Raw genomic sequence first — 15,887 nt, forward strand, 5'->3', positions numbered from 1 at the left:
TTAAAGATTTGATTGAGTCCATTTGACAATAATACCCAAGTTACAAAGCTCAGGACATATACAGGACAGAAGTCAGTGCTGTAGATACAGGGCATAGGTTATTGCTGTACATGTAGGTCAGAGATACCCAACTTAAAGAGCTCAGGACAAATACAGGACAGAAGTCAGTGATGAGGTCATAGGTCATTGCTGTAGATACAGAGCATAGGTCGGTGCTGTACATGAAGGTCAGAGGTCGGTGCTGTAGATACAGGGCATAGGACATTGCTGTAGATACAGGGCACATGTCATTATTGTAGACAGGGCATAGGTCAATGCTGTACATGCAGGTCAGAGGTCAGTGCTGTAGTTACAGGGAATGGGTTGGTGCTGTAGATATATGTCATAGGTCGGTGCTGTAGCTACAGGACAGAAGTCAGTGCTGTGGATACAGGGCATAGGTCAATGCCATACATGCAGGTCAGAGGTCAGTGCTGTAGATACAGGGAATGGGTTGGTGTTGTAGATATATGTCATAGGTCGGTGCTGTAGCTACAGGACAGAAGTCAGTGCTCTGGATACAGGGCATAGGACATTGCTGTAGCTACAGGGCACACGTCAATGCTGTAGATACAGGGCATAGGTCAATGCCATACATGCAGGTCAGAGGTCAGTGCTGTGGATACAGGGCATATGTCAGTGCTGGAGATTCAATTCAATTCAATTCAATGTTATTTGTATAGCGCCAATTCATAACAGAAGTTATCTCAGGACACTTTTCAAATAGAGCAGGTCTAGACCGAACTCTTTAAAACATTATTTACAGAGACCCAACAGTACCACCATGAGCAAGCACTTGGCGACAAGGGCAAGGAAAAACTGCCTGTTAAAAGGCAGAAACCTAGGACAGATCCTTCGGCTCTAGGTGGGTGGTCGTCTGTCTCGACCAGTTGGGGTGAGCGATGCAGGTCAGAGGTCTATACTGTCTATTTTATACATATAGTACGAACAATAATGATATTATTGATATTAACTTTATTTCGTATTTTTTAGTGAAGTACAATAATTTGACACTAATTAGTGTCATTGTAATCTCTGTCAGTCTTTTTTTTGCTTATTATTGACCAATTTTGGTTGGTATCTTCTGATGAAAATCAGATTCTTGCTGGGACTCTTTCAGAAGCTGTGCCTGTGAGTTTTATCTACGGCAGCTGTAGATGCAGCAATCTACATTATTATTACATTATTAATTACATTATACTATTAATTTATTATTATTAATGCAATAACCTTACTGTATAACAATGCATTTTATAGGCTCATTTTAAATCTTAAAAGAAGTCCCCCACTGTTCTGTTCTTTTCCAAAAAAAATACGTTTACATAGGACTTCCACAATTTACATTTCCGAATCGTGGTTTTTCCTACAGCCCGTGAAGGCAGCAGCAGATGCGGGTCTTATTTGTTCTCTCCGGCAGGAGGGCGTTCCGCTGGAGAAGATACAAACAGTGTGCTGAATTATGCCGGTGGTCGTGTGTACTGGTTCATATTTAGATGCTGTCAAAGCTTAGTTTCTGCCTCAGAGTTGTGGGGGGGGTTTCGGACACCCGGATCAGGCCTTCCTCGCTGTTCAGCCTACCTGGTGGTTATCACTGCCGGGGGAAAGGCGACAGAGGAGGCCAGGCTCGAAGACATGGAGGCTAAGCGTCCTTGCAGAGGGAGTGAGCTGTAGGACGGTAGGCTCTCTCTCTCTCTCTCTCTCTCTCTGTCTCTCTCTCTCACTCATTTCTTCCTCCGTTAAGAAACAATGAAAGGCAGACAGGAGAGGTTTTATGGTGTGTAGTAGCAGAACACCTTCTTATCTGCCAGCTAACACTAGTTGGGCTTTATGTGCAGTTTGCAGACCCGTCGTCGTCAAAAGCAAAATGTTATTATTATTATTATTTTTATCCACACAGACAATGATGATGGTGGTTTTAAGTGTCTTTGCTTCAGTCCTGGAAATGCTGGATTTTTTTTAATTTTTTTTTTTACTGGACCGAGATTTAAGAAAAAAACATAATACACTTAAACTGTTTATTTTTCCACAGTTGGACATTTTCTGTCGTTATTTGAGAGCTCTGTTCTGTCTTTTTTTTCTTTACCGTTACACCAGCAGGCAGTGGCCTTCAACGTGACATGCGAGGGGACACACACACACACACACACACACAAACACCGTTCAAATGTCAAGTATGATGGAAATACACTGTAAACACACCGGCCGCCGTACAGCAGCTGCAGGCGCACACTGCATGTCAGCAGAACCAGTGTTTGGTACTTTAAAGAGCCTTTATGGAGAAAGTCTCAATGTTTTTAGAAGAAAAATATGAATTTGCACTCTTTATCGAGGTAATAAAAGGTAATATAACTGTAATAGTGGTGGAGGAAGTATCTCATTCATTATTCTTTTAATTAAATGAAAGTTGTAGTACTAGTAAGTGTAAAAACCCTGCTTTGAATTAAAACTACATTAGTATTCGCATCCAAAAAGTATTTACTCAAACAACTATATACTGCTGGATTATACTGATTGATGCATCACAGCTTCACCTACAATAATATATGACAATGTATGAGTGGATTTATATTTTTTATTTATAATATTATTCTGCAAAGTAACTGATTTAAGTTATCAAATAACTAAATAGAAGAAGTCCGAGTCAAAATTGTACCAAAGTACAGTAGTAGTTGTCGTCATGGCTCCACATGTAAACACAGAACCTTTGAAGAAACTTTACTCTGCATCTGTGACATTGTTGTTGTGAATGTGGAGATTTATTTAGGTAATAACAGTATCTCAATAAAATTACACTAAATTACAGTGTTTGAGAGTCAGATTTGTTTACATTGGGCAATTACGGGTCTAATTAATCTCTTAAAATTGGCTTAGTGAGGCTTTAAAGGGATTATGTCCTCTGGCGTATTGTTCAAGCATTTGTGTCTAAAATAACACTTAATTTAAAACAGGATCTGTATTTTATTATCTTGCTATGTAGTTCAAAGATCCATAATAAATGTGTGTACTGATGACAAAACACGTTAGGGAAGTTTAAAAATAAGGTATGTAAATCTGAAAATGATAACATAGATTAAAGCAAAGTAAAAAACAACAACTAATAACTGCAAGTAGTTCCAAATTTTACTTACCTAAAAGTCTCTGACAAAACAAAAACTTTAATTGTTGTATACAGTGAGCCAAATGTGCAAATTCACAATTATTATCATTAAACTGAAGAAAAACATCAATACTCGTTGACTATTTGTGTCACTGGGTTTCATGCATCAGTAGAAGTTTTATAGGAATATTCCTAAAATTATAAGCTAGGACCCAGAATGAATCCTTGATGCTTTTAAAACCACCACACACGTTTAGATGTTCTCTCTTTTCTCACCTTTCAGGGGAGACTTCTACAGCGTGTTGGCACCCACAGAATGGACCCTGCTCACATTGGAGGGGATATGTCACCTTTGTATATGCCAAGAAAGAGAAAGTCTGTCCAGTCGCAACCTAAAAGTGGAGTGCCATGTCCAGGTAAAGAAAACCGCTTTATTCAAATCATTACGAGCAGGGTGCAGCTGACATTGTGTGAGTTTAAACAGGGAATAGGATGTCATTTCACCCCTCTGATGTTAAATCAAGTTGATTTTCACCTCTCTAACAGTTGTTCAGCGGATGCCAGAAAGAACCTGTGAATTAAATTCAGCTGGATATCCCAAGGTGAGAATGAACTCACGCACTCTGAATGTGGGTGTCCATTTCCGTCTTCTAATACTGAGAATCTGTTAACTTTATGCGTACCGTTGGATGTCCGCTTCACAGTTCTGTACTTGAATGTTTCAGAATGACGAGTCTCAAGCCCAGGATGCTCTAAAGATGAAAAGAACATATGGTAGAAAGAGGTAAGAGATCATTATGGATTTGTATATTTGCATGACGAGTTGCATGACAGATACTGCATACTTAGTGTGATAATGATTGTATCTGGTGACATTAAAAGTTATTACTCTTTTCAAAATGTCAGATATAAATGCAAAGTCACCAGCTGAGACATCCTCTACTCTTCCTACCTGGAACTGTTTGCATCAGCTGATTTCATAACTAGCTTAAGTTAGTGTTGAGATATACTCATCACCAGATTAAACCAGGTTACGTCGTACAGGTTGTAAACAGACTAAACTTTTCAACCTGGCTCGTTGCATATGACTGCAAAACACTGATAAACGTACGCAGTCTGCCCCAGAAATTCAGTGTCAGCAGTTATTACACACCAGCCGGCTTCACTTGATATTCATGATGATGTAGACAGCGTGTCGGCTTAGGGAAGTGCATAATACAAACTAAAGAATGAAAGAAAATCATGCAATACACCATTTTTGGATCAGCAGTGTCTAATCCAACAAGCTAACATAGCAGAGACTTGTAATGATGAATAAAAAGTCAGTGATCTGGCTTAATTTCAAACGTACTCTTCAGGAGTTTTGAACTGGTTATGAAACAGGCTCAGTTGAATAACCTACATAAACAAGACCATCAGCGAGAAGATTCCCCCTCAGTTCCTCAGAAAGAGGTCAGCCTTTGTTATACACTGTTACAATGTGTGGCATGGCCAAAGGTGAGCTATGTTAAGCTTCATGCCCTGGAATGCATCCAATATGCAAGTTAACACACTGTTGTTACATGATTAATCCCATTAGGTATATAATATGTTTACCTTTACTGATTCTAATTTTATTCCAACTGGACAGTGATTTTTGTGAGTGTGAGCTGGACTGTTGCATGTCTTGTCTGGAGAATTTGGCCGGTGTTAGTAGATCTCATTTGTCATCATGTCAACTTAAAGCTGCCAGTCCAGCTCACAAATCATGTGGCGTGATTCAGCGCTTCCACTTGTTATTTATTAAACGTCACTGTACCACACAATGCAGTGACCATGCCTGACTAAAACATCTTAATTTCCCTTTAAATGTAACACTTTACTTTGCTGCACTGTGCATCACTTTCCCACTATAGATCAGTTATATAATAAATGGGTAATATTAACTTTAATTTCTGAAATAATAAGTGTAGAATATTGTTTATCAGGTACGAGGACCTCCAGAGTGTCTCCATAGGAACAGTCGATTACCCAACCACCAGCTGCTCAGTGATGTCATCAGGCGGCCTGGCCAATGGGGCGGACCCAGGCTCCATGGCTCCGCCCACTGCCAGGCTGCCTCCGAGACTGGTGGCAAAGGACGTGTGGCCTCAAGGCCCAGAGGCCAGCAGGGAGCAGTCCCAGCCTCAGGACCAGAGCTGGAACTCCAGCAGGGACAGAGGCCCCGACGCCTGGGCCCCGGGTAGAGACCGACCGCAGGAGCAGGTGTGGAACTCTGGCAGAGACCGTGCGGGACACTCCAGTCAAGACCAGACGTGGATTCCAGGCAGGGACAGGCCCCACGCCGGACCGGACCAGGCCTGGATGACGGGCCGGGACCGAGGTCCTGAGCAAGGCTGGGCGGCCGGCAGAGATCGAGGCCAGGATCAGGCTTGGAACGCAGGAAGGGATCCAGGAAGAGACCGGGCTTCCTCAGGGCCAGAGCAGGCGTGGGGAACTGGTCGAAGCCAAGAGCAAACCTGGAGCAACACAAGCAGAGACAGGGGCCACGTCTGGAGACCTGGTGGGTACTCATGATATACACACTACTCTCAGCCAACATGGAGCGAGTTTATATCAGCTTCTTAAAGATCCCATTTTCCTTTTTTACAATTAGTTTGTAAAATATGATACAAAACAGGTTTGGAAAAATATTTTTTTTAAGTTTTGCAGGTTAATTTGAAGGCTAAAGTCCTTAAAAACTGGACCCTGATTGGCTCTTAAACAGCTCCTCTACTTTTCTACAAAGTGTCCTGTTCTGATACCATCTGTCTGTATATGAATACTATGTAATAGTATTGAAAGATTCCTGAATATGTGTGTGTGTTTTGGAGTTGTTCTTGCATGCATTTCTCAGTTTTGTGGTTCTGGCGACTGAATTTGTTCTGCCTGTGTTTCTTTGAAGACTTGAACATGAAGAAAGTCCAGAGAGTCGACATGGAGCAAAGCCCGACTGTTAATAACTTCCCACAGCCACCAGAGGGCCGAGACTCTTGTAAGTTGAGACACATATCACTATTCAGATTGCCAAAATAAAGCTGGAATAGACGACGCAGTCAGTAAATAACAAATATTTACGATAAATCTGACCGAATTAATATGACGTGGACTGACTTCTTATTGTGTTTGGCAGCAGGATGATAAGACACTTAAGTGAGTCTTCCGATGGTCCGTACCCACTGGCAGTGTTAGGTCACGAGAGGGCACCATTTTATTCCAGTGATTGCGCCGTTATTCTTTCAACTTAAGTAACGATATTAAGAGCCTGCAATCACTCATATTTATTATTACTGAGATCAAATTTACTTCCTGTAATATTTTTGGCAGCATTCAAACTAATCAATGAGGAAATGAGAGTGTTTCCCTGCTGTAGGATGTAACTGAAGCTATTTGCACAGGAGGAAACATAATGAGGGTATAATGATCTGTTGATAATGAGAACTATCAATTTGAAGGGGTTTAATAGTCTGGATGATAAATACCAGAACCAGCAAACATTTTCTTATCCACACATTGTTCGGACAAATTGATTTTCTTGATGAAGAATTTTGAACAGCAACAGAAAAGCCATTAAAAGACTGTGAAAATATGTTCTCTATCAAAATAAAATGTCGATATCTGATATAATGTATTTCAGGTTCAGATGCAGCCAGTGTTGGAGAGGCCTCGACCGCCCAACCCAGCGAGGAGCAGAAACCCCCCATCCCCTCCACCAAGAAGGAGCCTCCAACCTACCCTCCAGGTGAGACAGGCTGACCAACCGCTGCTGTTTATATCTCAGTAGAAGAACCTCCTCATATATATATATACATCCCCTCTGTCGCTACTAAAATGACTCTTCCCAGACGATGAATTATGAAATAAAAGTGATTTTGTGTTTAATTGATTGAAACAGTTGGCACAAGAATAAATGTAGCAAAGAAATTCTAAAACAAAATAAGAAAATAGGTATTCACAGTAAAAATCTAATGAAAATTGGTATGATTTCAGCAGGGTAATTAACATTGTGCAGTAATATAATAACTCAGACGTCATGTGAGCATACAAAACCTTCTCAACATAAAAATAAAATAACATCTTTATTTGTTGCCATCCACCAGGGAGTCAAGAGGAGCGTTGGCAGCTCCAGATTGTGGCCAAAGGCAGAGTCACCTGTCCGAAATGTAAAAGTGTGAGCAGGAAGACAGTGGACGGGCTGAAGAAACACATGGAGAACTGCAGACTGGTGAGCACATATACAGTATATACATATACATACATATATAATCCCTGCGGTTAACTATAGTTGACATACGCCTCTTACAATCACATTATCTACATGCGATGGGGTAATTGAGTTGGTTTGTTGCATACACGCTGTACAAATTGTAACTTGAATCTGTTGTGTGCAGCAACCCTTCACATGTCAACACTGTGGGAAGCAGCTGAAGTCTTCAACAGGGATGAAGTATCACATCATGGCTGACCACAGCCATCTGGTAAGGCTGTTCAGCTCGGCCTTCTTTCATTTCTAACTCAGACACACAGTTAGCAGCAGATTGCAGATTTTATTGTCAGCTGTACCATTTCTTCTTGTGTCACGATTGTAGTCCACCTCTGGATAAATAAAGCTTTCTTTTAAGTGTTTCTTTTCATGCTTAGACGCATTAGTCCTTCACAAAAGTGGACACTGACAGTCAAAACACACATTTCCTTCAGTTTGAGGGTTAGTTTATGGTGCTGCTGCCTCTGTTTGTCTGCTTTTAGCCCTCAGCAGAAGATGCCAAGGACCTGGATGATCGTGTCATCAAAGACAAACTGCGTAAAATCCTGAAGAGACTGGGCAAACTAAAATGCTCTAAAGAGGTAAACTGGCCAATCATATTCATTTAACAAAAGGAAATTTATTCAAATAAGATGCTATCATCATTTTTTTTTCTTCTGTTCAGGGCTGTAGTGCTGCCTTCACCAGCATCATGGGCTATGTGTACCACATGAAGAAGTGTGGGAAGGAGGAGTCTGAGCTGGAGAAGATGCTGCTGAACTGCTCTCACTGTGGGAAGACGTACAAGTCCAAGGCTGGTCTGGAGTACCACCTGAAATCAGAGCATGCCCCAGTAAGTCATGTGCTTTCAGATGTCAGATTAAAGAAACACTTTAACTTGTGCGCGTGTATTACTCAAATAAAGTCAACATGCTTTACATCTAAGGAAATCCAAACGAAATAACGCTGACTGGGTTGCTCATAATATATTTAAATACCCCTCCTGTCTACCCAGACGCCCCCGAAGAGCGAGGAAGACGAGGCACTGAAGGCCCAGAGGGAGGCCAACCCAGAGAGGACGGCCAGCGGCAGGGTGCAGCGAGCGTCGGCTCAGGTGGCAAACTTCCACCTGGCGGAGATTGCCAACAACGATCTTCCCAAAGACTGGCCCAAGAGGAAGTTTCAGTCGGACCTGGTGCCAGATGACAAAAAGGCAAGAGAAGATTCAGTTTGTCTTAAATGTATACGTCCAGCTGCAAGATATATGAGGGCATGTTTGTTTATCATATAATATTTATTCATTCAACTAGTAGGAATTTGGGTCGATTGAGGAGATCTTTATCCTGTTTTGAAGGCCAAACAGACTTAAAGGAGAAAAGTTCCCCCTGATGTCAGTATATACTGAAGATATAAATCTGCTTAAATTGGCTTTTACACGTTCATTGACCTCCTCTTGTTCCTGCTGTCCTTCCCCAGCTGAAATACGCCCGACCAGGCCTGCCGGCCTTCAGCCAAGAGGTGCTCAGGAAGTGGAAGAATGAGGTGAAGCTGCAGAGGAAAGTCCAGTGTCCCAACCAGGTAGAGAACAACACTACACTCAACAGGGGTTAAAGTTCAAGTCAGAATTTGCTGAATTGTATTTCCTGTTTGGTTGCGATCACTGCTGCGTGTGCAGCCTGGTTAGTGGAGTTTCTTTGTGTGCTTTATTTATTAGGAATTTGTTTGTTCATCTTATTAATTCTTCATTCAAGTCAGGTTTTTGACACGTCTTAAAGACGTATAAGAGGAATTAAGTTAACGTTATTTGTATAAAGTCTTGCTTTTAAATGTCTTTTGTGGAAAGTTTTCTATTGATCACGCTGCCACAACTACAAAACAAAACCGACATGGACCCAGTACTGATTTTCCTTCAAATCCCTTTTGTTTTTTGCCAGTATGAATGTGAAATATTTTATATTAAATTGCATTTTATAATGACCTTAAAAAGGTCTTAGAGGTTAAGAATTGAACCTGTTGACTACTGCAAAAACCCTGTAGTAGTATTTCTATTACATATTTATTTTAACCTCAGATTGTTTCCTTTTGTTTAAATCACAGAATCTGATTTAGTGCAGAACTCCCCTAATGTTACATCATTGGTTTCTTCCTCAGGGTTGTGGCTCTACCTACACCAGTGTGTCTGGACTGAAGGCTCATCTGGGACTCTGCACAAGGGTACGTCAGTTTTTTTCTTTATCCATTGAATGTACGTAAGTTATGTAAAAGATATGCATAGTAAAGTAAATATATAAAAATCTAATCTAAGAATAATAAACTGTACTGAAGTTCTCACGTGTTGCTCATTGTGGCCTTGTTGAGCTTTGCTCTTGTTAGGCATCTGCATTGGCCTTCATGTACACAGATGAGCTCTTTCCTCAGATTCCTGGAGTGTTATTTTTGTATGTTTTTATAACTAGATATACACACTCACAAGATTAAATGGAGGAGACTGTGTGGATTTGTCAAATAAGTCCTTCATTAATCCTTCAGTCTGGTCCATTTATTACAACGTAAAATCACATTCTTTACTTCTGTGACGACAATAACGAAGTGAATAGTTACAGTTTTATTATTACACAGCTTGATAATGATTTGATGACGGTTGTTTCCTTTGGTCTCATCTCAGGGCGACTTTGAGGCTGGAAAATACAGATGTCTGATCTGCAATAAAGAGTTTAACTCTGAAAGTGGAGTGAAGTACCACATCAACTCTGTCCATTCACAGGTAACGACATAGATCACAACAAGTGTCTTAAACCTTTATTATCTGTCTGTGTTACTGTATCCAGACCACATTTAATTAAACCACGAGACCTCCTGTGTTCTCCTCTGTCAACAGGACTGGTTTGTGACAAACAAAAAGGCCTCCAAGAAGTTTGAGAAGTTCCTCAAAAACCAGCCCAAGGAGTTTGCCCATAAGGTGGACAAGCAGATCGTGGATCCGTACCACCATAACCACCTCCAGCATCATCATCATCAGCAGCATCAACACCACCACCACCACCACCACCACCACCATCAGCAGCAGCAGCAGCAGCAGCAGCAGCATCATCAGCTCCAGCACCAACCATTGCAGCACCCTCTGCAACCACTGCATCACCTCCAGCACCAAACCCAGTTTCTCCATCCAGAGCACCAGAACCTCCCTCCGCAGGTGGACACCCAGCTCCAGCAGCCGATGCCCCACTACACCCCGTTAGAGCCTCCTCCCGGGCCGCTGTGGGTGGATATGGACCGGAGAGGAGCGGTACTGGGGCCAGAGCAGGCCTCGATCGAGATGGGAATGGCCGATGTAGAGAAACCCGTGGAGGACAACAGCGGGATGGTGGAGGAGAAAAGGAGAGAGAAGGGGGAGAGAGGAGGGGAAAGGGGCAAGGCTGATGGGAAGCGGAAGGATTGCTTTGCTTTCGGTAGCGGTGGCGGCGGCAGCAATACCGGCAGCTCATCCAGCGAATCAGAGGTGGAGCAGCAGGACAGGCAGAGACAGGTTGACCAGTGGAATCTGAAACGGCCGAGCATCATGGAGCCTCACCCTGACGCTGGAAAGCGACAGAGGAACACTTAAAAAGACACTAAATCTGCAACATCTGCTTCATGTCATGAGTCAGGGCTGATTTTAGAGGTAGAAAAAGAGTGCCGTCCCTACTTCATTAGCTGTGACCAGTGTTTTGTTTTCCACAAGACAAACAGGTGAGAAGGCAGCTGATGACAGAGCTACAGCTTGGTTGGTGGATACAGTGTCAGTGCTGATGTGTGACTATAGACACATTCTGGTTTAGAGGCTGTTTTTACTATCTTGAAATGGTTGTCATTGAATAGCCTTGAGAAATGTAGTATACCGTTTATCTGTGTGTTTATCTGTAACAGAGTCTTCTCACCAACTTTAAATGTGTCTTATTCCTTTAAAACATTTGATAAAACCTTCACGTGTACCGTAAAGGTCCGGTGTGTAGCATTTAAGAGAAATGGAATATAATATTCATAGCTATGTTTTCATTTGTGTATAATCACCTGGAAATAAGATTTGTTATGTTTTTGTTACCTTAGAATGAGCCTTTGATATCTGCAGACGCAGTTGGTCAACTTTCATGGAGTCCGCCATGTTGAACATCTTTCTACAGTAGCCCAGAACGGACAAAGTGAAGTGAGGGAGTTTCAATCTGCAACTACACTGCTAGATGCCACTAAATCCTACACACTGGACCTTTACAGGGAAAACGTTACTTTAACTTTAAGAGAGGATGCTACACTACAGTATTTTGTTAGACTTATGTAGTCGCTCTCTTTCTGAAAGGATTTTGTGCCTCTTCAGTATGATTTGTATAACTTCATACGACTCATCGTAATTTTTACGTACAACTGATTGGCCTTTTCTAACATTGGATGCGTCACTATTCTGGTGATAAATAAGAAAAAGATAAATTCTCCCTGGCTTGGATTCCCCTCACCGACTCCCTTCCTGTATCATATTTTCATCACAGGGGTTTTGACTGAAATTACATTGTTTGACCGTGCTTCCACAGTGAACGCAACTTGGTTCATGGCTAGCATCAAGTTGCCATCCTTGAGCCAAGTCTGCTGGCAGCTTGGAGAGGACCTGTAAGCATCTGTGTAGTGGTTCAGTTCAGTTACTGGAGTTTAAACTGGTGAAGTGCATTTGAAGAACAATGAAGCAAATCCATTAGTATTACATATTAAAGGAATTTAACATTTTCGTACAACGATCGATACCACTCTTGTTCGTTCATCTACCCGGTATTTCTATGCAGAGTGTCTCAGCACAGCTGCCTGGCTGCCTCACTGTGATAACAACACCCCAGGAAGTCACTGCATCCGGCTGTCTTTAGCCAAGAAATATTTACAGCATGTAACAGACCCTTAAGCCACAAATTGCTCCTATTTATGGAGGATTAAACAAACAAGATACAACCTGATACAACCTTGCCCCCAGGCTACAGCTCGATCCTTAAAGCAGACGTGAGAGTGGTATCGATCTTACCTAAATCTTGGAAAGAAAGCAAGAAATCTGTTTATTTCCCAAAATGTTGGACTGTTCCTTTTAAAAGCAGCATCATGTTGGCCTACCTCATTGATATTGTTCTCTTAAAGCTCTCAACGCCCAGTTGTCCAAGAAACAGAAAACAACAAGATATTGAAGCTGATCTCTGTAGTTTTTGAGATGTGTGTTCCTGTGGTTTCCTAAAAGTCGTCAAGATGTGGGAATCTTTGAATTGCATTAATTATTTTTTTTCATTTTAGTTCAACAAAAAAAGTCCATACTCAAAGGCCACTTACATTTGAAAGCCTTAGGTAAAGCTAGTAAGGGGACCTTACTTTTACACGTTTTAATCAGTGTTAAACATTCCACGCAGGACTTTTGTTCACCAAACAAAAGTTTTGGGGGAAACAAAGTAAGCACAGAAATGTGATTGAACACAGACCAATAAATGTGACCGTCAACACATTGTTGAGGAGATGAATGGCATGCTGGTGATGTATCAGTTATGTTACGGTGCAGACGGGGGGTCGGCAAGGACCGACACAAGTGGCAGTCTAACTCTAATGAAGGAAAGCTAACATACCAAGCATTTAACATGGAGGGTGGGCATTTTTTATTTTCTGTTCATTCTACAAAGACAGACCTATTTTTGTCTGTCTCAGAATATTTAACCGATAGCATGTAGCCTAATGTTTATGTACTCTGCATTTTGTATCTACTATAGTGGTGTATGGTTATGGATGGTCTGATTGTCTTTTGTTTGTGATGTTTTAACACTATTTTATATATTTTTTTACAACTTTTTTGCATTTATGAATGTATTTGGTTATTGGTTTCCCCCTCTGTTGTGTACTTATGTTAAGCCAGCTTTTCCTCTAAAAAGGGATCATTCATTTATCATTTGTCTTGATTTGAAACTTTCAAAGAGAAATACCCTTTAATCTGTTGATCTGTCTTTAACAAAATGTGTAAAAAAAAGATAAAAAAAAAGATATTCTGTCAAAAATATTTCCTGTATCTGACTTGTTTAAAGTGCTTTACCCTTCATGGCCCTCCATCAGATGCCTTTTGGAAGAACAGCCTGTGTTGTTTAAGTTAAAAATAGGAAACCTCTTAGTACATGGGAAGCATTTCAAAAAGCATGATTTTATAGAATTCAACTTGCAGTTGTAGAGCATGTTGGAGAACATGCAATTTATACTTACAGTCATTTTACTCGTAGTGATGGGACATATATATTGGTTCTGTTTTTTATTATTGTGAAGCCTAAACCGTCAGCGGTAGAAGAGACAAACTTTCATGGTAGCTCAGTAGCTCAGTTGACTGACAAATGCACATTAAACCAACAGTTTAACCCGTATTCAGCCATTCTCTTGGCTTCGCCCAAGTCAGTAAGCCTCTGAATATGGATTGCTTTAGGTGCTTGGACCCACGTATGCATGCTTGTCTTGTTTTTATTTTCTATTTTCACTTAAACCTTTCATTTAATCACATTTAACTCCTGAGATTGAGTCCAAGCCATGTTACTGTTACTTTAGTCTCTTTGGTGCTAACCAGTTGCTGCATCGATGGGGCTTTTTTCTTATAAGTATCCAGTAATGCTTTATAATAATTAGAATAAGATCATAATTGTAATTATTATTAGTAACCATTCAGCTACCAAGGCAGTCCTCTTTAAATGAAGCAATATCTGCCTGCAACCCATTGTCAGTGGTTGTATGTGTCTAATGGGTTATAACCAACTCAACCAGTTCCTCGTAGAGGTACTAGTACTGCATCCTGTGGTTCACATGAAACAAAGCAAAGGGTTTGAGAACGTCTCAAAAATTCATCTGATTTTGTGTTGCAAGTTTTATTATTTTGTTTGTTTGTTTTCCTGTTGATTGTTCTTCAATTCAAAATGTAAAATCCTTCAGGACCTGGCTTGAAGTTGTCTTGCTGTTGAAATACTTCCCATGTCCACTTATGCTCGTGACCAAATCTCTATCACCGTGCATGCACTTTGAACTGTTTGATGGCACAAAGGAAAGCATTGCTCAGCATTAAGAGACTTTACCACTGTTTTATAAAGCAGCCCCGGTTTTTATCCCCCACATACCTTCTTCTTTATCTTTGAAAATATTTACTTTACTTACAGTAGCAGCTCTTCGTCTTAATGCTGGAGCACAAATCTGTAATGCAGATTTAAGTGAAAATAGTCTGTTTTTTTTGTTTGTTGTTTGTTTTGTATTTTAGTGCCAACATAAGAGTTGTCACCTACTATAGGCAATAGAACCAAAACAACTACATTATGTAATCGAATATAATTGACAATAGAGAGGACTAATGAGAGGCATCCTGAAGTTTTATAAGCCAGAAGCCCTGCAGACGCTGTATGTCAGTGTCCATCCTGTGGGCCGTATACTCGATGTGATGCTGGAAGTGGAAGTAGTGTCATTAACCGTACAGTAAAGGAGCTCTAGAATGAAAATAATTAAAAACTGTTCTCCTGTCTTGTGCCATCACCATCCATACAGAAAATATACAGTATATATATAACCTAGGCCAGATTTGAATAAAGGTTCAGTCTTGTATCATTTGTAAACACATAAAGAAAGAAACTTACAGTTTGTGAGACGTCATTTCTATAAGTGAAAATAGTTATGGTCTCTCAGCCAACCCTGCATTAAAAATCTGTACATTCAATATGTTATTACTTGGGTTTTTTTTAGAAGTTATGTGCTGCTATTTCATAGTACCAGCAGTGTTATAACCACAGATAATTAAAGGTTTAATTCATGGTCATTTTGGGCTCTGTGTCTTTAGTAACAATGACGTATAAACTGTCACAAAGAGAAGCACAACATCCAGTCCCAAATGTCTGCATAGTATTTTCTAGATGTTGTCTGTGCTCACCTCAGCTGGAAAGGTGGGTGGTTAAACAGTAAAATACAATAATCAAATATAAACAGATCACTTATAATTTTGTATTTTTTCCTCTGGCTTTTCGGTAGAATTGATGAAAATATTTAAGACTGAGTTAACAATCATCTCTCTCACAAACAAAATGAACTCGGTCTGTGAAGCTGACTGCTTGCTCTTTGTGCACTTCTAAACAAACCTTCACAGTTTTCTCACAACTTAACTGTAAAAGTTAGAGGGAGTTGTTTTGTGTGTTTTTTCAGTCTACATATTGTGCTTCTCTGAGTCTGTTAAATTCATGATATCCTTCTTTCTCGAATCCAAATACAACAGGAACTCCATTCTTATAAGCTCTCTTTTCTCAATGTCTGAATGTCCTTGTTAAATACTTTACTATGTATCAGTGTTTTTGTATTTTATTGAGGACTTGTTCCTAATAGACAACATGTTGTACTTTGAGACAAACTACTAAAGTCTATTAAAATCAATTGATTTGATTTGAAAACTACAAATAATGACACCTACAGTATAAGGTATTGTTTAAATGCCCT

The 15,887-nt window shown here is 40.5% G+C and overlaps 1 protein-coding gene across 1 annotated transcript; it reads left to right on the forward strand.

Annotated features, from left to right (window-relative positions):
* The first annotated feature begins 1,401 nt into the window (after positions 1-1,401).
* Positions 1,402-15,219, forward strand: znf512 (zinc finger protein 512). Its single transcript, XM_051409279.1, has 16 exons — positions 1,402-1,714; positions 3,420-3,552; positions 3,683-3,738; positions 3,862-3,920; positions 5,104-5,678; positions 6,060-6,149; positions 6,792-6,896; positions 7,255-7,379; positions 7,546-7,632; positions 7,901-7,999; positions 8,083-8,250; positions 8,413-8,610; positions 8,874-8,975; positions 9,549-9,611; positions 10,063-10,161; positions 10,276-15,219. The coding sequence occupies exons 2-16, from the start codon at positions 3,453-3,455 to the stop codon at positions 10,999-11,001; spliced, it is 2,652 nt and encodes an 883-aa protein (XP_051265239.1). The 5' UTR covers positions 1,402-1,714; positions 3,420-3,452; the 3' UTR covers positions 11,002-15,219.
* The last annotated feature ends 668 nt before the right edge of the window (positions 15,220-15,887 follow it).

The sequence above is a fragment of the Dicentrarchus labrax genome, unplaced genomic scaffold (genome assembly GCF_905237075.1).
Source record: "Dicentrarchus labrax unplaced genomic scaffold, dlabrax2021, whole genome shotgun sequence".
NCBI lineage: Eukaryota > Metazoa > Chordata > Actinopteri > Moronidae > Dicentrarchus > Dicentrarchus labrax.